We start from the raw sequence: 22,377 nt of genomic DNA, 5'->3' as shown, positions 1-22,377 counted from the left end.
TAAAGCTGGGCACACACCTGTCATCCCAGATCTGCAACCACCCAGCATTTATCCAAGCACAGCTGTCACAAACCAAGGCCTAAGTAGCCTCAAAGCTGAACAAACACAGACTATTCTTGAAACTTTTTCTCCCAGCCTAAAGTAAGTCAAAACAAAACTTTTTTTCAAAGTTCAATAAACATAGGATGAAAGACAATAATTTACCTTCTTTCTTTTCTTCTTTCATCCATCCTTTTATCCAGAGCTGCATAGATAGCATCTGCTTCCTCATCATCTTTTTCATAAGGACCACTTGAGAAGAGGCTCCCAGCATAGCCATTAAACTAAGACCCAAACAACAGAGTTAAATGGTCAGCTTTCCCTCCAACACAATCCTTACCAATACAAATAGAGAACATGTCAGGTTGCAAATTGCTTTCTAATTATGCTTTTCATAGGACAAAATGAGGGCCAGTCTACAGCAACTGATCAATATTTTTCAAGAACCAAGAGCATGAAAAACAGAGAAGCTATTCTAACTGGAAGAGAATAAGAAAATAAGATGTGATAGGAGATCCCGGATCAGGTCCTATACCAAAAAAAAAAAAAAAAAAAAAAGGCATTCATGAAAAACATGTAAAATTCAAATAAGATCTGAGTTAACATATAGTATCCAGCATTAATTTCCAGATTTCACTAATTGTACTAAGGTCATGTAAAATGGGTGAAGGAAGCTTGTTAAAGAATATGTGGGGACTTTTTTTTTTTCTCCTTTTTTAGGTACTATTTCTCAAGTTCCTATAAGTTTAAAATTATTTCAAAATTAAAATTCTGTAAAAAAAATATTTTTCTAGGAGGAAAAGACATCTAAAGACCTAGACATCTAGAGATGCCTGTTACTAAGACCTCAAATGACTGAACCAATGAACTAAGAGGGTGAACACTAAAGCTGAAGCAAGCATCAGCACCATCCTAACCACAAGTAAAACAAAACACCTGCAACGCAGTAGGGTTCTAAACTTGCAAATATGTCTCCTGAAGAGACCCAAAAAAATTCATTTCTTTGTATTTTTACTGCTCCCCTCTCACATTCTGCTAAAGATGCCCTATGAATCTGACCCCTTCACATAGAAACTGGTCAGCTTTTCTGGAGACTGGTGTGAGCAGCCAGAGAAGCCCAACAAACTTACCTCATCATAGTTGGTGTCATTCAGATCTTCATCGTCATCATCAGCAGCCTGGTTTTTCTTCATCTGGTCCCCCACGGTTCTCTTACCTGGTGGGGCATGGCGATCATCCACAGGATCATTTGCATCCCGGGCAGGCCCAATGTCCGACCGAGTGGTAAAGCCAGTGGCACTGCAGGAGGCACCAAGACATTTGTTGTCTGGGTGACCCTGATCCTCCTCCACCCCTGGTCATCACTTAACAACATCTCTCTCTCCTTTGAACACCTCTAGAAACCTCTAGGAACTTCTGGTGGCAGTGAACCATGCTCTCAAACCATGTTGTCAAACACTACTGGTCTTCTCTGCTTGCCTGAACATTCCACCTACCCTGAGTAGGTTACAGGCAATTTCCCTCCACCCCAAGAGATCTCTATTTCTCTCCATGCACCTGCCCAGGACTTCAGAACTCCCTCCTCTCGAGTTGCAGCTTCATACTGCACTTTCAACCAGTCCCAAATTGAGCTTTTATGCACCTAGTAGTCACTCTGGATCGTTCAGCTGTTAGCAGCAGGGCCATGCTGGTAACAAGACAGGCACATGACATCACCTTTGTCTTCCCTATCAGTCTTCTCCATCCTGCCTGCTCCCAAGTACCACTGATTCCCCCTTCAAATCTCCCTTCCCTATACCATGACTACCACCACAGATGGTAATTAAGTTAGCCACTGCAGCCTCTAACTTTTCCCTACTTCAATTTTTGCTCTGCCAAGTGATTCTTCCCAAAACACAGCTCTGACTAGGGCAACCTTCAGTGTCATCGAATCTCCAAAGCCTACAGAAGCTCCAGACTGATAAGCAATGCCCCTCTGACTTCCAGCAGCTCCATTCTACTTGTCTCATGTTCCACTCACTCTGGACTTTTTGTGGTTTCCTGGTCTTCCTCTGAACCTAATCTTTTCTTTTTTTGAAGGCAAGGCGGGGCAAGGAATCGAACCTAGAACCTTACCCACAGTAGGCAAGCACTACCAGTGAGCTACATACCTGCTTGTGGTGGTATTTTTTTTTTCCTACACACCATCAATTCTTCCTCTACTCCTGCCATATCTGACATCCTCAAATCCAACTCTCCTAATCTTGGCTCAAATTCTGCACACCACTAAACATCCCCTGATCTCTGGAACCCCAATGTTCTAAATCTGTGCTCTTTATGTAGTTATTTATACAAACACCAAATCTCTAGTGAGCACCCTGGTGACCTGCAAGTCCTCTGAAAATGGTGAAACATCTGAGCCCTGTGTGCACCCTGCAGTTCCTAATACCATTTCCAAGAAAGATCTAAGTTTTCGTAGTCAAATGAATAACCAAATAAAACGGTAGTAACTGCTACTTTATCCAACATCTTATGGCGGTCACCTGCGTGGCAGGCATGGGGCACTTGGGCATGTCCCCTAGGGCTGAGAATTTGCATGAGCAGCCTATGGCAACCAATCCTAGGTGGAAAGGATCGGTTATGCTTATGGCAAGGAAAGAATCACGTTACTACTACACACCAGGGATTCATCACCTGCTCCACACGGTACACCTATTACCCATTTTAAACACCAAAACACTGGGGTTCAACGCCCCGCATAGTTAAGCCACAAGTCACATCTCCTAGGAGGCAGGAAGGCCTCATAGCCACGTCGGTTCAGACCGCAAAGGCCGCTGCCCAGTGGCCGTGGACCCCAACGTATTGTCCTCAGCTTCCCCATCTCGCCACATCCAGAGGAGAAGCGTGGGCAATGAGCACCGTCGCCAAAACAGACAAAGCTGTGGGAGGCAGGGCGCCAGGTAAGGAGTGAGCTGCTCCTCATTCCGCCCGCCCCGCCCTCTCCAGGCACCTCCTCCCGTCCCCCGCGAAGTCCTGTCTCACCCCCGGCCCAGCCCCGGCACGTATCCGAGCGGCGCGGGCATGCCCAGGAACGGTTTCTTCTTCTTGTTCATAGTGGCGGTGACCAGCGGAGAAAGACAAGGAAGCTATCGCCCCAGCCGAAGGCGCTGAATCGTCCCCGACGTCGCGCAGAAAGCGTCACTGAAGGAAGCGTCGCAGCCGTCCCGTCACCCGCGCCCCGGAAGCAGTACCCTCGGACGCGAGCAGCTCCGCCGAGGCGGGGCGGGGGGGCGGGGGAGGGAGGCAAGTGGGAGGGACCTCCTGAGCGGAAGTCGCGGACGCCGCGCTTCCGACAGATTCCGGACGTGGCTGCGAAGCAGGCCAGCTCTAAAACGCTGACCTGTGTAGGCGGTGCGCGCCGCTCTGCCAAACCCCGGGGTCCGTCCCGAGCGTTCCTGCGCGGCGGGAGACCTGTGTCCAGGCTCTGGGACACCGCGCCCGTCCTGCCCCCTCAATGCTGATCCTGGCTGGCCTGCCCACTAAGAACCTGTCTTGCTTTACGGACCTGGTGTGGGGCGGCAGACGCGCCTGCCTGTGTGGGCGCCCTTTGCAGACTGCTGCTCTGCGCGCTCCGCACCCGGATCCCAGGGCTCCACTGGGGCCCGCGGTCAGACCCCGCCACGCCCTGACCGTCTCCCTCTCCTGCAGAGCTGAAAAAAGAACTGAATGCAGCTCTCACCCGTTTGTGGGCCGGCGTCACAAACATAGAGACTGCGCTTGTGTGTGCTCGTGTCTTGAGTGGACACGCACCACCATACCCTGCACACATTTCTTTACGTCCGGGTGCAGCTCTGCTCCCGTGAGATATTCGCCAAGCCCACCTACAACTTCTCTTGGGCAGAGAAGACAAAACGGCTGGTCGAAGCCTGGTCTTCCTTTTGCTGGACCAAGCAACCACTTCCAACACTTCTTACTGGGGTCCTAGAGGAAACACTGCAGTCCTTTCTACTGCAGCCCTTGGCGCTTCTCTTCCCACCTCCCCAGCCAAGCTCTTCTAAATGGAGCACTGAGCTGCCCGTCACCAATACTGATCCAGATTCAGGGGCTACACCGGATGATAGGGGCGAAGGGTCGCGCAGGTTTCTCTGGGGAAGAAGGCGCCCGTTTGAGGGAAAGGCCTCCCGCCAGATCAGGAGGACGCCCCAGTGGAGAATGTGTAATTACATTCACGAGACAGGAGACTGGGCAAGTGTTTAGGAGGGGCTGGACTGGCCCTCGGCCGGGACCGCGGTGGGTAGAAGGGGAAGGCCCGAGGAGTAGTTAGGACGTTCGCCCCACCCAAACCCCCAGAGGGGGACCTTCAGTCCCTCGCTTGCCCGCGTCAGAGAACCTCCAGCAGGTGCGCGGGGACCCTGAACTCCAGGGCAGTGCCCAGGTGCGCACAGACGCCTTTTGCCCTAGCTGACACCCTCCGCACACACAGCCCCGCGCGCCGCCGACACACCTCGGAGCTCCCGGAGCGCGCCCGGCGTACGGGGCTCGGCGGCAGGTGCCTCGCCGCGCAGAATCGCGGGCCGCGGGGACCGGTTTGGGCGGGGCGGCGGCGCGCATTGCCCGCCGGCCACACTGGCCGCCCTGCGCTCTGCGAGGGGCGTGTGCGCGGGCCCGGCACCCGCGGGCCCCATGTTCACCGAGCTGAGGTCCAAGCTGAGCCCCCCGCGAGGCCGCGCTGGAGCTGTGCGCGCGGGCTTTGGGGAGCGCCGGGATGTGGACGGTGAGCAGGGCTGGGCTGGGGTGCAGGAATATTACTGGCGTGGGGTCGGAGAGATACCGGGACCGAAAAGCTTCCAGCGAGGGCAACTGCCGGGGGGCGTCCTAGCCTAACGGGGTCCAGTGGCCTTTGTCCTGTGTTGAGGGTGAGTGCGGGGAGAGCGGGCCTTGAGGATTATGAGGTGCGCCTTCGGCCTGGGACCGGGGATGACTGGCCTGAGCTTCTGTTTTCAGGCTGGCACCACACAGGGAACACCCTTTCCTTCCCTCAGAGAAAACCCGCCCCAGCCCTGGCAGCGGGGCTAAGGGGGGACCGAGACTAGAGCCAGGCTCGGGCACCCAACCCCATCTTTTTTTCTGGAATTCTGATGTTGGAACTGGGAGAGACCGACTCCCCGACTGCAGGCAGGAAATGGGCGGGGCCTGGTTGGCCCTGGCAGGTGCGGCGCGGGCAAAGGCGTCGGACTGGTTCTGCCGATCAGTGTGCTCCTGCCTCTGCCCAGCGAAGGCCCTGCGAAGCTCTTGAGAACACCTGCCTGCCCTTGGAAGGTGTGGGCTCAGAATAAACGTTTTCCTACGGTACTAGAGGCTACCTCGGGGCAGTGACCACACCTTCTATCTAACCTTAAACCTTAAATTTAGCATCACCTGGGGGCCCAGATGCAATGTTGCAAGAATGGGGGCATTCTTACAGAGGTGAAAGCTTGTGGGGAGTAAAAATGTAGGCTTCTCAGAACTCCTAGACACATCACCAAGCCCTGTCCCAGTGTGGAAAGGATGGTGGTTTCTTTGGAGGGGTCTCTCATGGCACTTCTGGTGGTAGGGCAGGACAAGGGCCCTGGCATGGGAACCTCAACTGTAGAGACCAGGAGAATACACCACACAGAACCTTTATTTGTTCATTCATTTATTCACAGTGTTTATGGGTTGCCTCCTGTACCCCAAGAGATCTAGAAATTGTGTCCCCAAACTCATGTAAGTGGTGATCCCAGAAATTACCATAAAACTAAAACATGACCAGCCTAACAAAGTTGGTGTGGGAAGAGGGTCCCCAACGCAGACTGCTCCAGCACACCTGTATTGAACAGCCCATGCCCACATTTACACAGTGCTGTCCTGGGCTGAGCCCTGTGGAGGCCTCACAGTAGGAAAAGCCAGCATGTTTTGGAGAGTCCCTGTAGCTGGCTTGCCCAGAGTTTGAGCTTTTTGTCAGTGAGTCATAGTTGGTGAGTGCAACAGGGCAGGGGCCAAGCCTCAAACACCAGGTATGACTGTGGGAACTGGGCACCCTTAATGGTGATAGGCAGGCAGCAACCTCAGCCAGGCCTCCCACCATAAAGGCCTCCCAGGAAATGAGACCAGCTCTTAAAGACACATCCTGTGTGTATACCCTGGTCCTGTATGGGATGTGTGAGGCTTCTGAGTCAACCCAAGGCAGAGGCAAAAGAAGTTAGGGAAGTCCTGAGATAGCCCCCATTGACTAGCTGTAGGTCTCAAGCTCTCTTGGAGACACACATCCTCCAATCTAAGCAGACTAAGCACACTTTGGGAGAAGAGCGGCCTGTAGGCTTACAAGGGGGAAATGTGTGTCTGGTTCATCTTTGGGGGGATCCTCAAGACAGCTCCTGCATTTTTTCTTCTACCTTAGGAGTCTGGGATGCTCTCAGTGGGGAAGTAGCTTCCCTCATTGGTGGAGGGAAAAATGGGCTAGGCAAAGAGCTAGCTCTGGGGGAGAAAAGTCTCTGGCCCTGCCCCTAACTGCTCTGACAAAGCACCCCTGCATACAGCCACTGCCCACTTCAGCTTCTGCCGGACCCTCCTGGAGCACACAGTGTCAGCAGAGAGCATTCCCCGCCATCTGCCTCGGACACCCGGTACAAGCCTTACGTGGCACGACTCCCGCAGCCAGAGAGCCTCCAGCAGCAGGCCAATCAAGCTTCTACAGCAGCCCGGCACAGAGACTCCCCAGGTGCCCACTAAACCCACCCAAACTCAGCCCCTGCCCTCCCTGCTGGGTCACCCTCACTCTACCTGCCATCCCTCCTCCCCTGCAGGGCCGTCTGTACTCTGACCACTATGGCCTGTACCACACAAGCCCCTCGCTAGGTGGCCTGACACGGCCTGTGGTCTTGTGGAGCCAGCAAGACGTTTGCAAGTGGCTCAAGAAACACTGTCCCCACAACTACCTCGTCTACGTCGAGGCCTTCTCCCAGCATGCCATCACTGGTACGTTGGGACTATGGGACAGGGAGAGGCTCAAGAGAACCTCCTTTCCACTAGCCACCTGTGTCCTGAACCAACCTCCTTTCTGGATCTTCAGTGTTTCTGTGGTCTTTCTCTGTCTCTCCTAGACTCTCTGCTCTGTCTTCATCTGACACTTCTCTGCTTGGCCTCTCTTATTCTCGCTTGGTCTCTGTCTTGGCTTTTATTTATTTATTTATTTATTTTTCCTGAGACAGTGTCTCACTATGTAGACCATTTGCTTTGGCTCTTGATGCCTCTGTTGTCCTCACCAGGCCCTCTTGCTTCTCTGCTCTCCCCAGGCCGAGCACTGCTTCGATTGAACGCAGAGAAGCTGCAGCGAATGGGGCTGGCACAGGAGGCCCAGAGACAGGAGGTGCTGCAGCAGGTGCTTCGCCTGCAGGTGCGTGAGGAGGGGCGGAGCCTGCAGCTGCTCAGCCAAGGTTAGTGGGAACAGCCTGGAATGCCAAGAGACTAGGGGAGAGAGAAGGAGAGTGGGAAGGAGGGCTGGTCTGAAAGTGCACAGTGAGTGGTGTGACCTCAAGAGGGTGTCTGGAGGCCCCTGAAAGGACCATCTTGGGATGGTGGGATGTAGTAGGGACCCACCCTTCCCTCACTCCTGTCCATCCTACAGCTTCTTTCGGAAACATGTCCTAGCTGCTGCCCAGGCTTGGACCCCAGACCTCAACACTGTGACCGGAGCCCACGGCCATGGATAAGGCAGAGCTGGCCCTGCAGCCCCCTTGGACCCTGGCAGGATGCCCTAGTGACTAAGCCCGGCCCAGTGAACAGGCAGGACCAGGACCACCACCACCAGGCGTGCCTGGTTACACACTCCAGATTGTGCCCTGTGGGTGTGGTAGAGAAGCTGCTTGTGTGTAGCCCCTCCTCCTGTAACCCAAGCCCAGGCCCACCCCTGGTGCTGCTGGCAGCAAGCAGGGCAGCTGCCTGGAGCCTGAGTGGGATTTGAATGCCCCCAGATTCCCCAGGAGTCTGTTTATTTATGTTCCCTTCACCGCGTGACCATCCCCATTGCCTGAGTCACGCATGTGTTCCTTGACCCATCCAGTTGTGTCCTTCCCAGGCACTGCCAGGTCAGTTGCACAGTGGGACAACCTGCCTTGGCTCCCTTAGGTTTGTGTTCCTGCCCTACCCCCACTAGGACCCAGCAGGCCCAATCCATTGTCCAGACTAGTGGTCATCAGTACCCACCCAACTGTGTACCATGCCAAGTGCTTCATTCATTATTTTTGAATCCCTCACCACATCCACACCTACTTATGAGAACCAAGGCTGAGAGAGGCCCAGGGTGCCCAAGACCCAAAGACAAACTGTGGTACCACAAATAATCTATCCCCGTATGAGTAATTCCATTCCCAGTTCACCAGGTTCAGCAGTGCTTCTGGCCTTACCTTTGGGAAAGTATTGCTTTTAAGCATCTTCCCTGGCTCTTGGAAACCAACTTGGAGAATCAGTCATGCGTGTGGGTTTTCCCCTTGTTGCTTTGTCAAGAAAATGTGGATTCACAGGGAGACTATCCACAGGGTCATGCCCCCACATCTGCCAGCAGATGCCTGATAAACCCCTCCCTGGGCAGTTGGGGGCTGGTGCTGCCTGGCAGTGGTCCAGTGAGGGTGGCCTTGGCAGCCCCCCTCTTGCTCCTCTGCCCTCTCCCACTCCCCCAGGAATCTGAAAATCTCAGGGACAGGTGAGGTTAAGCCTCCAGTCCCTTCCCAAGAACTGGCCATGGGACTTGAGGTTGGTCATTGCAGGTACCAAGTGGAATTTGGACAACTGGCCTGGCACCTACCATCTTGTATGCCCCACCCCACGGGGGACCCCCCCATCTTGTCTTGGGGCTGGCTTCCAGTATTTCTGCCTACCTATGCCATCAGCCCTGTGTCTGCCTCTTTTCTCCCTCCTGTGTTTTCTCCACCCCTTGCTTCTGTCCTGTCTTCCTTGTTTTTCCGCTTACTTTTTTATACTCTGACAAGAAATCAGAAATAAACCTGGTTCTCAAGTGCCCACAGTGCTGGGTGTGGGAGGAGGGGGGTGTCCAGCACCTGCAGCTGGGACCACCAGGGGGCAGTAGCGTCACATCCTGGAGGGACTTCCTATGGGGGTGGGGGCAGGGAATAACAGAACTACAATTACAAGAGGCCTCACACATTCATGAGTGGACAGGACACCCCACATACTCAAAGGAACAGCCCAGACACATGGTGTGTAGGTTCTTAAAAAAGAACTATGAACAGTGGCTTCCAACAATGGATTATTCAGAGGCTGGGGGTATCAATCCCCAGCAGGAAAGAGATAGGAAGAAGGAGAAGATGAAAAGAAATTGATCCAGTTCTCTAAGTCAGAAGACTAAAATTCAGCAGGGCTATGCTCTCTCAGGAGTGCAATGTAGGATTACAGTTAGGGTTGCCTTTTCCAGCTTCTGGGGGCTCAGATTCCTGGGTTCAAGAGTACATCACTCCAATCTCTGTTTCTGTGGTCACGTCACTCCTCTTCTGTCCTCAAATCTCCCTCTGTCCCTTATAGGAAAGCTTAAATTTAGGGCCCACCTGGGTAGTCCAGGTTAACCTCATCTCAAGATTCTTAATCACATTTGCAAAGACCCTTTTTGCAAATAAAGTCCCATTTAAAGGTTCAGGGATTTAGCATGGTCATCTGTTGGGGCTCACTATTCAGCCTCACACAGGGCCATGCTGTGACACACACAGCATACAGATCAGAGCACACTCCCTGATACAGAGCAACCAGATACACACACATGAACAGAGACAGTGACATTGTTATCCAGACATGCAATGACATGCCTCCACACGGAAATACACTTGTGTAATTGACCAGATGCACAAACACAATGATTCTCACAAAGATATACAACACCCCTACATGTACAGATGTAATTATGTAAAAATACACAAATACTAATGCACAACAATGACCCACTAACATACAGAAACACACAAGACACAGCACATTCTCAATACACACAAACCCTCAGGCAATACCTGACCTCTAGCTCCACAGAGAAAACAATTGGTCCCTCACATGTTGACACATATTTACACTCGACACACCACAGCCAGGACACACATGCTAAGATCCAGATACACACCCCATGTGCCCTGATGACTGCTCATCTGGATACTAACATACAGGTGAGCATGGATCTCACCTAAAACAGGAGATGTCCAAACCTGGATGCTGCCTAACACACATGGCTACTTACACACACACCTCCTGTGAACGTTGACACATCCTAGGCACCTAGGACTGGAGGTGTGGTTCAAGTGGTAGGGGGCCTGTTTTGCAAGAAGCCCCAATCCCACTAAAAAAAAAAAAAAAAGTGCCTGCTTTACAAGTGTGAAACTGTAAGTTCAAACCCCAGTACCACCAAAAATAAATTGTAGACACTTACACAGACACTTACACACAGCTGACAACCTTGGGTGCACCTCAGAGAATACACACTGACCCAACCCAACATCCTGGTGTCAGTAACTCCCTCCCCCGATTCCTGCTGGAGTCACTTGAGCATGGCAGTGCACACTGGCTCTGATTTCCAAGGGAAGGTCCAACCGACTGAGGGCTCAATCCCTGCCTCTCCTTCCACACGAGTGAGATCCTGTGCAAGCCTCAGGCAAAGCAAGTTCCAAGGTCCTATAGAGAAGAGGCAGATATCTTCTCTGCCTTGCCCCCAAGCAATGCAATAAAGTTACTCCAGGAGGAACAAGGCAAAGAGTGCCTGGGCAAGAAGGGCCCCAGAGAAGGAGCTACACCTTGTACCCGTGTTTCCCAAATAGCAATTTCCAGCCCACACCAATTTTGAGGAGTCCAAAACGCTTATGGAATGCACAAAGGGGTATTAAAATTTTTTTATTCAGTTTTAATTATAAAAGTAATAAATATACACGATTAAACAATATTTTCATAGTGCTGTGGGCACAAAAATGGAAACCCAGTTTTCTTCTCTCTCTTCCCTCCTAAGAGGTGAGTTCTCCCCTGGGAGATGGGTGCTGTGAGCAGGCAGAGTAGATCTTTTACAGGCATCCCTTGCTGCCTTTCTGTGGAGCTCCAGGCATGCTCTACCTCCTCACCAGCCAGCGCTTGGCACTCCCCAGTCCCTCTCCAGGGAGATCCCAAGTCCTGCGGGGGCGGGGTCCCATTATGCCCAGACCTGACACCAGCACAGCTCAGGCTCTGGGGCAAAGGAGCAGGTGTTGACTACTGGTCTAGGACTACTACCCACAAAGTTGATTGAACGGTCAGTTGATCCCAGCGAAGCTCCATGGCCTTCACAGTGGCGAGCGTGACTAAGGTGGCCACAAGGCCAGCTACAAAGAGTCTCAATCCTGCTCTGTCAGCCCATGGGAGGGGTGAGCAGGTCAACGTCTCTGAGCATAGAAGCCTCCCTTGCTCGCTGCACCTACCACTGCCAGCGCGAGGTGGGGCAGCGTCCCACGCCCCTAGAGTCCCTCAGTTTACCTCCCCTCCACAAAACGCCTCTCTCTACGGACAGAATGACTGGCCACTTGACCCTGGAGGTCCAACCCACCGAAGCCTTGGGTCTTGGAGCCGGGTGGAGCAGGCGGGCCTGATGGGCCCCCTCCCCGTCGCGCAGCGGAGGCAGGAATACCGCGAGAGTTCGCCCCCTCCCCCCCGCAGTAAAACTGTCAAAGGTGGGAGGGGCGGGAGCGCGCATGTGCGCAGCGCGGCGCGCAGCCTGCGCCGCCTGGACCCCGCGCCCAGCGCCCCGGCCCCGGCCCGGCCCGGCCCGGCCGCACCCCGCTGGGCGCCGCAGGTAAGCGCCGGCCGCCGGCCCTGCCCCGCCGCGGCCCTGGCGCCCGCCCCGTTCAGGCCCCGGGCCCAGCCTGCCGCCCCCCCGCGCCCGGACCCGCGCCGCGCCCCGCGCCCCGCGCCGGCGCCGTCTTCCTGCCTCCTCCTTCTCCAGAAAAAGTCGCCATTTTGGTTCACTGCCTTCGCCCCCCCGCGGTTGGCCCTTCCGGGCCAGGCCGAGGCCCACGTCCGCACCCTGCCGCAGGTGACAGGTGGGTGGCGACCGGCCTCCAGGTGCGCCTCCTGGCCGCCCTCACCTGGCCGGATCGGGGCCGAGCGGCCCCCGTGCCGGCGACGGCGCCCCTTCCCCCGGAGGCTCCTGCCAGGGGAAGCCCCTTCGCGCCCTGGTGCGCGAGACTCAGGTCCAGGTAGAAGGAGGTTTCTGCCTCCTAGACCAGCCCGGCCTTAGCCCCCCCCCCCCCAAAAAAAAAAAAAAAACTCTTGAATTCTCTGCCCAGGCTTTGGAAAAATTGGAAGGGAGATTCTCGGGGCACCTGCGTCCCCGGCCTCTGGGGTCATCAGGGGCTGCGATGACTCATGTCCACGCTGTCTCCTTTTGAAATTACAAATTGAGAACTCCCTGAGAACTTTGGTTGGTTGACCTCGGACCCAGGGCTCAGGGTGCAGGATCACCCTTGTCAGTGGTCAGTGACTACTCGGACCTCTGACCTTAGCGCTCCTGTACACAGCAGGGCTTCCCAACCCTTCCCACCCTCTCTGATCTGGATTGGTCAGCAACTATCAAGGGAGGGCTTACCTGTTCACACAGTGCTCCGTTACCTCCCCCTTTTGTGGCTTTGGGTGTCTCTGGAGGGTCCCCACAGGGCAAGACTCAGAGACCCCTACCTGCTTCTCACCTCTCAGGGATTGGAGTCTCCAGCAGAACAGACCTCTGGAGACCCAGTATTGGGCAGCAGCATACTCTCTGGCCTGCAGCCTGGGAGGCTCTGGAACCTGGGTCTCTTGCTAGTGCTCGCTGTGACTTGTTTAGATGAAATCCATAGACAGGGAACCTAGAGGCTGTTTAGAATAACAGGGAGGGGAGACCAGCCTGTGATGGCCCAGGGACTGAGCATGAGACTTCTGTGTGGGTGAGGGGCCCTGGCTAGGTACAGAGCTGAGAAGACAGCCAGGTAGGATGGCTCAGTAGGCACCAGAACTAGAACAGGATGCTGGTGAGTCCTCAGTCTGATGTCCATCAAAGAGAGGAGTGTATGTAGTTGAGGAGTGGGCTGGAGGCCCTCAGCACTCACACTGGCTGTCTCCTGTGTGTGGAAAGGAGGATTCAGTAGTGCCTACCTCGGTAGGTTGACATTGCTTGGGGCCTTAATGGGCAGGGGCAAGGGTCCCAAGGGAAAGGTGTCTCTGAGGTGCCAGGGCTGGCTGCCTATGAGCCAGCAGCCATCCCTGGTGCCATAATTGGCTCCTAGGAGAGATGTTAGCCTCCCTCCTCTTGCACAGGGACAGGCCCCTGACTGATCCGAAGTGTGGGGCATCGGTCAGGGGTGGGCAATATGCAATATGCCTGTTGAAGGTGGTGAGGGTCTCGGGTCCTTTCACACTGTCTGTGCCTTCTGGATTGTCTGGAGAAACATTGGCTATGCAGTTTCTCCCCTGTGTCAGGAGCCTCCATTATTTGCTTTTTCATATGATAGCCAGAGAGAGGGCCTGTCCATAGCAGGCTCCAGGGCAGTCCCAGCAAAAGCCTTGAGTTGGGCCTGTCAGACTCACAGTTCGGTACACTTGCTCCACAGAGATGACTGACCCCTTCTGTGTTGGAGGAGGCCGCCGGCTCCAGAGTTCCAGCAAGAGTGCACCTGGGAAGGGTGGCAGCCGGAAAGAGGTTCGACTTCCCATGCTGCAGGACCCACTGAAGCTGGGTGAGGAGTTAGTGCCAAAATCAATTTGAGAGAGTCATGGGTAGGCAGTGGTAGAGTGGACTTCCTCTCCGGGTGTCCTGAGGGCCTCCTTGGGGTGGAGAATGTTGCTGTGAACATAGCCTGTGGATTGGGCTGTTGTCCAAGCTGGTGTCCCCCCCCACCCTATACACTCCCCCCCCATACACATGTACCTGTACCCTGGTGTTGGCAAGCCAAGGACCAAGGCTCTCTCTGGCCCCATTACCCCTTGGTAGCTGGTAATGCTGTGCAGTCCCTGAGCATTACTGCATCCTATGCTGCAGGGATGCCGGTGGCCCACAGTGGACAGACAGTGCCTGGCCAGGCCCCACTCTGCTTTGACCCTGGAAGTCCAGCCAGTGACAGGACAGAAGGGAAGAAAAAGGGGCGGCCGAAGGCTGAGAACCAGGCCCTCCGAGACATTCCCGTGAGCTCCCTGAGGGCTGGGGTAGGACTCGTGCTGGGACAGCCTGTGGACCTGTGGAGGCCACTGTCCTATTCTAACCTGCCCTCCATCCTGTGCTAACTCTGAGTTTCAGCATGTGGCCTTGGGACTTTGCATCTGGCATGCAGTGAGGTCCAAGTAGCCCCCAGCACAGATCTGGAGCATGGCTTGAATTCTTGCTGTGGTCCTCATATTGAGGGACTCATATGGCCTCTGTGCCCTGTAGGCCTGGGGAGGACTCTGAGTCTGGAGCTTGGGTTGGTAGAGGCCTGCATGGCTGAGGGTCAGCAACATGTCCTTTCCCTACGTCCAGCTCTCCTTGATGAACCAGTGGAAAGATGAATTCAAGGCACACTCAAGGGTGAAGTGTCCAAACTCAGGGTGCTGGCTGGAGTTCCCCAGCATCTACGGGCTCAAGTACCATTACCAGCGGTGCCAAGGGGTAAGGGGCTGCGGGTCAGGGAAGAGGAGGCCTGGGGGTGCATCTGGGCAGAGGCCCCCGGGGCCCCGTCCCACACCTGCCCTCCCTGCCCAGGGCGCCATTTCAGATAGGCTGGCCTTTCCTTGCCCTTTCTGCGAGGCCGCATTCACCTCCAAGACCCAGCTGGAGAAGCACCGGATTTGGAATCACATGGACCGTCCCCTGCCTGCCCCCAAGCCTGGTCCAGTCAACAGGCCGGTTACCATCAGCCGGCCTGTTGGGGTCAGCAAGCCCATTGGAGTAAGCAAACCTGTCACAATTGGCAAGCCAGTGGGAGTCAGCAAGCCCATTGGCATCAGCAAGCCAGTCACAGTCAGCAGACCTGTGCCGGTCACCAAGCCTGTGCCGGTTACTAGACCCATGCCGGTCACCAAGCCTGTTACAGTCAGCAGACCTGTGCCAGTCACTAGGCCTGTGCCAGTCACCAAGCCCATCCCAGTCACCAAACCTGTGCCAGTCACCAAGCCCATGCCAGTCACAAAACTTGTGACAGTTACAAAACCTGTGCCGGTCACCAAGCCAGTGCCGGTCAGCAGGCCAATTGTGGTCAGCAAGCCAGTGCCGGTCAGCAGGCCCGTTGCCATCAGCAGACACACACCGCCCTGCAAAATGATACTACTGACCAAGTCTGAGAACAAAGCGCCTCGTGCTGCAGGGAAGAGCAGCGGTAAGAAAAGGTACAGGAGCTTGCTCCAGGTGGAAAGTCCTTAGCTCTGCCTAGGGGTGAAAGGGCCAGGGCCAGGCCTTACTGGCCCTCACCCTGCCCATTCCCTGCAGGGCTGCAGATGGCCTGGACACTTGTCCCATCTTGCCCAAGCAGGCGAGGCCAGAGAATGGAGAGTATGGCCCATCTACCATGGGCCAGAGCGCAACCTTCCAGCTGAGTACAGATCCCAGCAACAGCTCCCTGCTGCCAGGCAGCAGGCCCTCAGTGGGCAAGGAGATGCTGCGCCCTACAAGTCATATGTCCCTACCTGAGGAGGACCCAGAGCGTACAAAGCACAGTAAGATGAAAGCCCCCAGGGCAGTGGCCAGAGTGGGCTCTAGCCTCCCGATGGTTATTTGACCAGAATCTTGGCCCCTCTTTTCTCTCCCCCGAGTCAGGAAGGAAACAGAAAACACCCAAGAAGTTTACAGGGGAGCAGCCATCCATCTCAGGGACATTTGGGCTAAAAGGTGAGATTCCAGCCAGCTGGGCACCTCCTACTGGGTGCATCCACATATGTGCGAACACTCAGCCCATATTTCCCATCCACCCCATGTTTACACACAGGCCTGGCCAAAGCGGAGGACAAGGCCCGAGTTCACCGCTCCAAGAAGCAGGAAGGGCCAGTCCCGGAGGATGTGCGGAAGAAGGTGCTGGCCACTACCACCACTGTCTGCAAAGAGGTGGTGAATCCTGCAGCCTATCCAGCCCCAGGTGGGAGCAGCCTGGTGGGACCCATTGCAGGTCTCTGTGGTGGGCTGGATCTCATTGCACAGGCATGGGGGCTCACTGTACTACCTGGGTGCTGTACCTGGTGTCCAGGGCACCCAGAGTCCCCACAGGCCCCTGAGGCCCTGCCCTGCCTCACAGGTGGCCCTGAGGAGCAGTGGCAGCGAGCTATCCATGAACGGGGGGAGGCTATCTGCCCCACCTGCAATGTGGTTACCCGGAAGACTCTTGTGGGGCTCAAGAAGCACATGGAGGTGTGTCAGAAGGTAAGGCTATCCCAGGAGGAGTACTTGGCCTGACCATCTAGCTTCTCGGGCCAAGCTTCTCATGGCTGGGCTGGGCTGGGCTGTGTCTGTAGCTGCAGGAGGCGCTCAAGTGCCAGCATTGCCGAAAGCAGTTCAAGTCCAAGGCTGGCCTCAACTACCACACCATGGCAGAGCACAGTGCCAAGGTATGCTGCCTGGCCCCCAATTCCCTATCCAGCCCTAACTGCTGACCTCTCAGCCCACCCCACTGCACTCTCCATGCCTGACCTTGGATCACTGACCTGACCTCTGGACTTGGATCTGAGGATCACTCTGTCCCTAGCCCACTGATGCTGAGGCCTCTGAGAGAGGGGAGCAGGAGGAGCGAGAGCGGCTACGCAAGGTGCTGAAGCAGATGGGGCGGCTGCGCTGCCCCCAAGAGGTCAGTGGAGGGGCAGGAACAGGGTACTCAGGTCAGGTGCAGGACTAGGCACCTTACTGGCCACTTACCCAACCTCTGACCCGGACCTCCAGGGCTGTGGGGCTGCTTTCTCCAGCCTCATGGGCTATCAGTACCACCAGCGGCGCTGCGGGAAGCCACCCTGTGAAATAGACAGCCCCTCCTTTCCCTGTGCCCACTGCGGTAAGACTTACCGTTCCAAGGCTGGCCATGACTACCATGTGCGCTCAGAGCACACAGTCCCGGTGAGTTGCCCATGTTCCCCGTGTTCTTGTGGCTCTCATATGGCCTGGGCTGTGGCACAGGCTCTTTCTTGTGTGCCATGCATGTGTTCACATGTCCATGTGTTGCCTGACAGATGCAATCCCTAACCTTAGTGATCTTAAGCCATTTGTGTCCTGGTAGGAGGGAGGGTGGGAGCCTGGGGCTGCCTGTGTCATCCACATCCCAATCATACATTTATACACGCTGGGTCCCTCTGCTTGCAAAGGACACATGTCCTCTTCCTGTGCTGACCTTGACCCATTGTCTCTGGCTGTCCTCCTGTGGCTTACCTCTTTGTGTCCCACCCCTCCCCGCCCCCCCCCCAGCCCTCCGAGGAGTCCACAGACAAGACCCCCGAAGCTGAGGACCTGCTGGGTGTGGAGCGGACCCCAAGTGGTCGCATTCGCCGCACATCGGCCCAGGTTGCTGTGTTCCACCTACAGGAGATCGCGGAGGACGAGCTGGCCCACGACTGGACCAAGCGGCGCATGAAGGATGACCTTGTGCCTGAGACTGCACGGGTGAGCTCCCTAACCAAGTGATGGGCAGGACCATGGGCCATGGTCACTCCCTAATTGCTCCCCCAAGTCCCCCAACCTCCTGATCTCTGGCCAGGATGTGCCTCATTCTAGAGTTTCCTGTGACAGCCATGCCCTTGTGACTTTGGCCATCTACTGACTCCATGTATGGAGGGGCCTCAAGCCTGCTGTAGAGGCACATGTTGTCAGAGCAGCAGGTGCCTCACCCTGGGGCTCATGTGGAGCTGTGCCTGGCTTTGCAGCTCAACTACACTCGGCCAGGCCTCCCAACGCTCAACCCCCAGCTGCTGGAGGCATGGAAGAATGAAGTCAAGGAGAAGGGCCACGTGAACTGTCCCAATGATGTGAGCTGGGGCAGGCGGGTGGGGGATGTGGGGGAGGGGGGCCTAGGAAAGAGGGTCCAGGTGTGGCCCTTCAGATAGCACATGAGGCTGAGACAGACCTGTCAGGAGGTGACTGCCTTCCTGACCTTGGGCTTCTGCAGGGTCCTCATGAAGACCCTGTCAGCAGAGGGGCATCAACCTCTAGCCCCACATCCCAGCCTGCCCACACCCCAGGTCTCCTGGGAGCAGGCCCTCCACTGCCCCAAAGAAGCCCCAGAGCTCCCTGGGGCTGAGGTATGGGATGCCCTGGCAAAGCCTCCCCCACAGCTCTCTCCTGCCTGCAGTGCTGCGAAGCCATCTACTCCAGTGTGTCTGGCCTCAAAGCCCATCTTGCCAGCTGCAGCAAGGTTAGTGCTGGGCCTCAATATGGCTGTATAGGGTACTCAGCACTGCTAGCTTTCTCCTGCCAGGAGTCCACACTTACTAGCATGATACCCTCTCCTTCACCCTGCACACAAGCCCAGAGACTGGCTAATGCCAGCCAGCCAGCCCATGAATCCTCCCTGAACCCTACTTCCAGCCACAGTCAGTTCCAAGCCTTGCCCTGGCGCTTCTCATCTGTGGATATACACCTACACTGCAGCATGGTCGGCTCAGTGGTCATGTCTTGTAGGTCTCTGAAGCCCAGCCTTTCGGTACACATCCCGACAATGCATCTTTGTTTGGGTTGACCCTGACCCTGACCCTGACCTATTAGCAGTGGGGTAAGGGCTAAGGCCAGATCTGAGCACTTTGGTCCTCTGAGGGTTGGGGACTGTACTGCTGTGCATTGCAGGGGGACCACCTGGTGGGGAAGTACCGCTGCCTGCTATGCCCCAAAGAATTCAGCTCTGAAAGCGGCGTTAAATACCATATCCTCAAGACCCACGCGGAGGTATGAGAGCTATCCACTGGGGGTGGGTGGTAGAGAGTGGGTGGCCCAGATGGTATGTGCTGAGAAACTTGGTGGGTTCTCCCTAAAGTGGGATCTAGCTTTCCAGGAAGATCCGGGAGACTGGGGTGTGCCAACCTGTCACCCTGAGCAGGGGCCTTTCTGAGTAGGAACCCTGCACTTAGCTACCTCCCTGCAGTTTGCCTATCTGTCCTGAAGGCAGCTGGGTCTGAAGTTTGGGGGCAGGGTCTTTGGTTTTCACCATAGCTTTTCTCTCTCTAGAATTGGTTCCGGACCTCAACTGACCCACCACCCAGACATAAGGGCCAGGACTCCTTGATGCCCAGGAGAGAGAAGAAAAGTCTGGCAGGCGGGAAGAAGCGGGGCCGCAAGCCAAAGGAACGGTCCCCTGAGGAGTCTGTGTCCAAGCTAACCCCCCGTCGGGATGACTGGACCCCAGGAGCCAGAGACAAGGGGGCTCGGGGTTGTACTGGGCGGAAGGCTGGAGCCGGAAAGGCACCTGAAAAGTGAGCCTTGTGGGTGGGGCCTGGCCCCACAATGGCCATCAAGCCCCACTCTGTCCAGGGTAGGGGAACCAGTTCTGGAACTCCTGTCCTCCATCCCCCATCCCCCACCCATCTGTCTAGTGGGGGTGGCCAGCCACTCTCCCTTTCCTGAAAGTGGCCCTTCCCTTGTTGAGGCTGCCTTGGCACAGCTGGGCTGGGCTCCCTGGGGTGCCAAGGGCAGCAACAGAAGTGCAATAGGCTGAGGTGGGTTAGCCCTTCTCATGAGGGTGTTCATGGGCCTGGCAGGGCCTGGGGCCTTGGCACCATGGGGGACTGCAGTGCAGAGCATTCAAATGGCCTTTGGTCCCTCTCTACCCTGGTTCTCCCAAGGCTCAGGCATCTCTGGTGACCCATGGTTCTGGGCTGATGAGGATACCTGGGCAGCCTGGCTGCCACTGTCTGGGCCTCACCTCCACCCAACACTGGAACTCCAGTATCCCCCGCTACCTCCCAGGACAGACCCCGTCTGACCACTGCCATGCTGACTTGACAGCCTCCCTTGTCCACCCACCTCTGATCCCTCTGCTTCTGTTTTCTACCTCTCTGGGCCTGCCCCCTTCTCTGTCTGTCATCCCTGCTGTGCTTCAGGCCATGCCCCACTGGCCCATGATGTGATCATGGTGAGGGAAGCAGCCCCTCTGGGAAGAGAGGGACTCTGCTTGTTCTACCTACAGAGAGGTCCAGGCACACTGCCAGCCTGCAGGTGAGGGGCTGGTGTGCCATGCTTCTATCCTTCAGCTTCTGATGCTGTAAGCCATGATTGGCAGCTTGAGGGGATATCCCTGGGGTAAGGGGCACATGGGCAAGGGCTGGGCAGAAGTGACCCAGATCTTGAGGAGTGGGAGACAGCCTGCATCTGCCATGCCATGCTAACCCAGAGGCCTAGCTTAGTGGAAGCCCTTCTTCCCCTTCACCTGAGCTGTGTGTCTGGTGGCATGGTCATTTGATACAGAACCTGAAGGCCAGTGAGGGGCAAGCCTCAGCCAAGGTGGCAGCTCTGGGGCTGGACCCAACTTCCTTTGGGGCCCTGAGGGTGGCAGGATCTGTCAGTTGGGCAGAGTCAGGCAGGGAGCCCAGGGTGCCTGGAGAAGGTGGCTCTGCATGCAGTCTCACCTTGTGGCCTCTTTACTGGCCCCCACCTTCCCAACCCCTGTGTGCAGGGAGGAGGAGGCTGGGAGAGGGGTTTTGTGGTGGGAGTGGGGTGGGCTGAGGGCTCAGCCTCTGATCCTGGATGATGTGAATTTTGATATTTGCCTGTGTGCGCGTCTCCTGGGTGTCGTGGATGCCAGTCTTGTTGCTGTGACAAGTAACAATCTTTTTTAAAATTCTGTTTTTTATACAAAAACTCACAACCTGACATTTTGGTGCTAAGGGTTTCCTGGTGCCGAAGGTGGGGCTGGACTGGACTGGGCTGTGGCTGTAGCCAGGGCCCCTCTTCTGCCCAGGGGACAGTATTGACTGGATAACCTCTCTGCCCCAAGGGAGAGGGGCTCCAGGAAGATAAGCTCCAAGGGGTTTGCTGGGTGGGGCCACTATACCCTTTGTATCTGGGAGGGCTCTGACTCTGGGCAGTCCTGATCTGATGTGCTGGGGAAGGGTGTAGAGTGAGCTTCCCACATCACCACATTATCTTGGCCTGATCACAGGAAGGCTGCATAGGCAGAGGGTGGGTGTGATAACAGTGTCAGTGGTCAAAAGAGGCTGAGGCTTTGGGGTAGTGATGTGTAGCTGGAGAGGGGGAGGAAGGCCCAGGTGCACTTTGCCCTTGTTACCCATGGCAGAGAAGGTTGTACCCCAATACCTCTGCAGGGTATAGCTGCCCACCCTAGCCTCAGGTACTAGACACTTAGGGGTATGGTGGAGGGCCTGGGTTTTGCTGGGGGGTGGGTTTCCAGGACACTCCCAGACGCCCACAGGCCCTCATGTGGGAAGTGGGGTCCTGGGTGACTTGATGTTTAGCACTTTAACTCCTTTCTTTGTCTGTGAGGACGGCATGGAGCTGCTCTGAAGAGTGGCTGTTGGGTCAGACCCTCCCTCCCAGTACTGGCTGTTGAGCAGAGGTGAACTAGTCTGCAGAGCGCTTCTCCGAAGAGGGTAGGGCTCAGTAGGGTCTTCCCACCTTCCCACTCTGGCCCACAGGTGGCCAGGTGACCACCAGCTTCGACAGACACCCTCTGAAAGGACCAGCATGGCAGACCCTCAGGATGTGGGCACAGACCTTGGAGACACAAGCCCTGGGCCTTAGCAAAATGCGACAGTCGGGGTTTCTGCAGATCTACCTCTGGCTCAGTGCACGCCCTGCCCTGAGAACAGGAAAGTGCCCGAGGGGTTGACACTTAACACACAGCTAGGATGCACTTTACTCTCCTGCATAGGCAGATGAGGGTGTGCCCCATAACCTTGGGCCTTCCAATCTGGTGGTTCAGAAGGGAGCCCTGGTAAGGGAGGGCTGTCCCTGTGCGCCCCGGCTGGGTGGCGCCAGGCATCTTGCTTTGCAGGCCTGGGTTCCAGAAGGCCAGTAGGTCGTCCCTTCTGCCTGGCAACCATGCATCCTAAACTTTGGGTTTCTTGGTTTAGTTTAGTTTTTTTTTTTTTTTTTTTAATGCAGTCCTCCGTACACAAGTGCATTTCGAAAGACAGGTTCCAGCTATCACTTGTAACCATATATATACACATATATATTCTATCTACAAAGTGTTTATTTGCAAGATGTTTTGAGGTGAGCTTGGGCCTTGCCCGAATTGTGACCATCTGTCCCCATCCTCGTCCCTATCCCGCCGTCTGGCTCCGAGTGGCGTGGGGGCGGGCCATCAACTGTATGTATTAAAAATGACTGTATCAAATAAATACTGATTTTTTTTTTCCAGGGCTTTTGTGCCGCTGAGTTTGTGCTAAGACGCGGGGCGCGCGCGC

At 55.6% G+C, this 22,377-nt stretch overlaps 3 protein-coding genes across 13 annotated transcripts in view; 2 read left to right on the top strand and 1 right to left on the bottom strand.

Annotated features, from left to right (window-relative positions):
- Window positions 1–3,247, bottom strand: part of Prpf6 (pre-mRNA processing factor 6) — a 42,628-nt gene extending 39,381 nt beyond the window's left edge. Inside the window, exons 1-3 of the mRNA XM_020161064.2 lie at window positions 3,061–3,247; window positions 1,170–1,338; window positions 205–323 (exon numbers count right to left, since the gene is read on the bottom strand). Coding sequence (XP_020016653.1) covers window positions 205–323; window positions 1,170–1,338; window positions 3,061–3,131 — 359 coding nt within the window. The 5' untranslated portion in view covers window positions 3,132–3,247. The remainder of the gene's footprint in view (window positions 1–204; window positions 324–1,169; window positions 1,339–3,060) is intronic.
- A 1,354-nt stretch (window positions 3,248–4,601) lies between these two features.
- Window positions 4,602–10,384, top strand: Samd10 (sterile alpha motif domain containing 10). Of its 5 annotated transcripts, XM_074075184.1 has the most exons (6): window positions 4,671–4,792; window positions 5,706–5,763; window positions 6,576–6,757; window positions 6,843–7,014; window positions 7,332–7,432; window positions 7,664–10,384. In XM_074075184.1, exons 1-6 carry the CDS (start codon window positions 4,784–4,786, stop codon window positions 7,997–7,999), a joined length of 858 nt encoding a protein of 285 aa, XP_073931285.1. In that variant the 5' UTR covers window positions 4,671–4,783; the 3' UTR covers window positions 8,000–10,384. The 5 variants fall into 5 exon arrangements, with proteins under 5 accessions (XP_073931284.1, XP_020016592.1, XP_073931283.1 ...); XM_074075183.1 differs by lacking the exon at window positions 5,706–5,763 and having other exon boundaries at window positions 4,602–4,792; XM_020161003.2 differs by lacking the exon at window positions 5,706–5,763 and having other exon boundaries at window positions 4,605–4,792; window positions 7,332–7,472; window positions 7,664–7,828.
- Window positions 10,385–11,768: 1,384 nt separating this feature from the next.
- Znf512b (zinc finger protein 512B) lies at window positions 11,769–22,129 on the top strand. 7 transcript variants are annotated; one of them, XM_074075168.1, is made up of 17 exons: window positions 11,769–11,842; window positions 13,632–13,757; window positions 14,060–14,202; window positions 14,534–14,662; window positions 14,756–15,378; window positions 15,479–15,705; window positions 15,806–15,877; window positions 15,975–16,121; window positions 16,278–16,402; window positions 16,495–16,587; window positions 16,725–16,823; window positions 16,916–17,086; window positions 17,432–17,626; window positions 17,887–17,988; window positions 18,312–18,374; window positions 18,803–18,901; window positions 19,181–22,129. In XM_074075168.1, exons 2-17 carry the CDS (start codon window positions 13,634–13,636, stop codon window positions 19,427–19,429), a joined length of 2,661 nt encoding a protein of 886 aa, XP_073931269.1. In that variant the 5' UTR covers window positions 11,769–11,842; window positions 13,632–13,633; the 3' UTR covers window positions 19,430–22,129. The 7 variants fall into 7 exon arrangements, 6 of the variants coding, with proteins under 6 accessions (XP_073931269.1, XP_073931267.1, XP_073931268.1 ...); XM_074075166.1 differs by having other exon boundaries at window positions 14,534–15,378; XM_074075167.1 differs by lacking the exon at window positions 11,769–11,842 and adding an exon at window positions 11,944–12,089 and having other exon boundaries at window positions 14,534–15,378.
- Window positions 22,130–22,377: the final 248 nt, after the last annotated feature.

The sequence above is a fragment of the Castor canadensis genome, chromosome 5 (genome assembly GCF_047511655.1).
Source record: "Castor canadensis chromosome 5, mCasCan1.hap1v2, whole genome shotgun sequence".
NCBI lineage: Eukaryota > Metazoa > Chordata > Mammalia > Rodentia > Castoridae > Castor > Castor canadensis.
This window is presented reverse-complemented; position numbering and strand designations above follow the sequence as displayed.

What these genes read in the sequence shown, in the direction of transcription:
- Samd10 (XM_074075182.1), top strand. An exon ending in CTCCCAGCATGCCATCACTG is followed by an intron (nt 7,015 to 7,331) that starts GTACGTTGGGAC and finishes TGCTCTCCCCAG; the next exon opens with GCCGAGCACTGCTTCGATTG. An exon ending in AGCAGGTGCTTCGCCTGCAG is followed by an intron (nt 7,433 to 7,663) that starts GTGCGTGAGGAG and finishes TCCATCCTACAG; the next exon opens with CTTCTTTCGGAAACATGTCC.
- Znf512b (XM_074075166.1), top strand. Translation starts at nt 13,634, where the DNA reads ATGACTGACCCCTTCTGTGTTGGAGGAGGCCGCCGGCTCCAGAGTTCC. An exon ending in AGGGACATTTGGGCTAAAAG is followed by an intron (nt 15,878 to 15,974) that starts GTGAGATTCCAG and finishes GTTTACACACAG; the next exon opens with GCCTGGCCAAAGCGGAGGAC. An exon ending in ATCTTGCCAGCTGCAGCAAG is followed by an intron (nt 18,375 to 18,802) that starts GTTAGTGCTGGG and finishes TGTGCATTGCAG; the next exon opens with GGGGACCACCTGGTGGGGAA.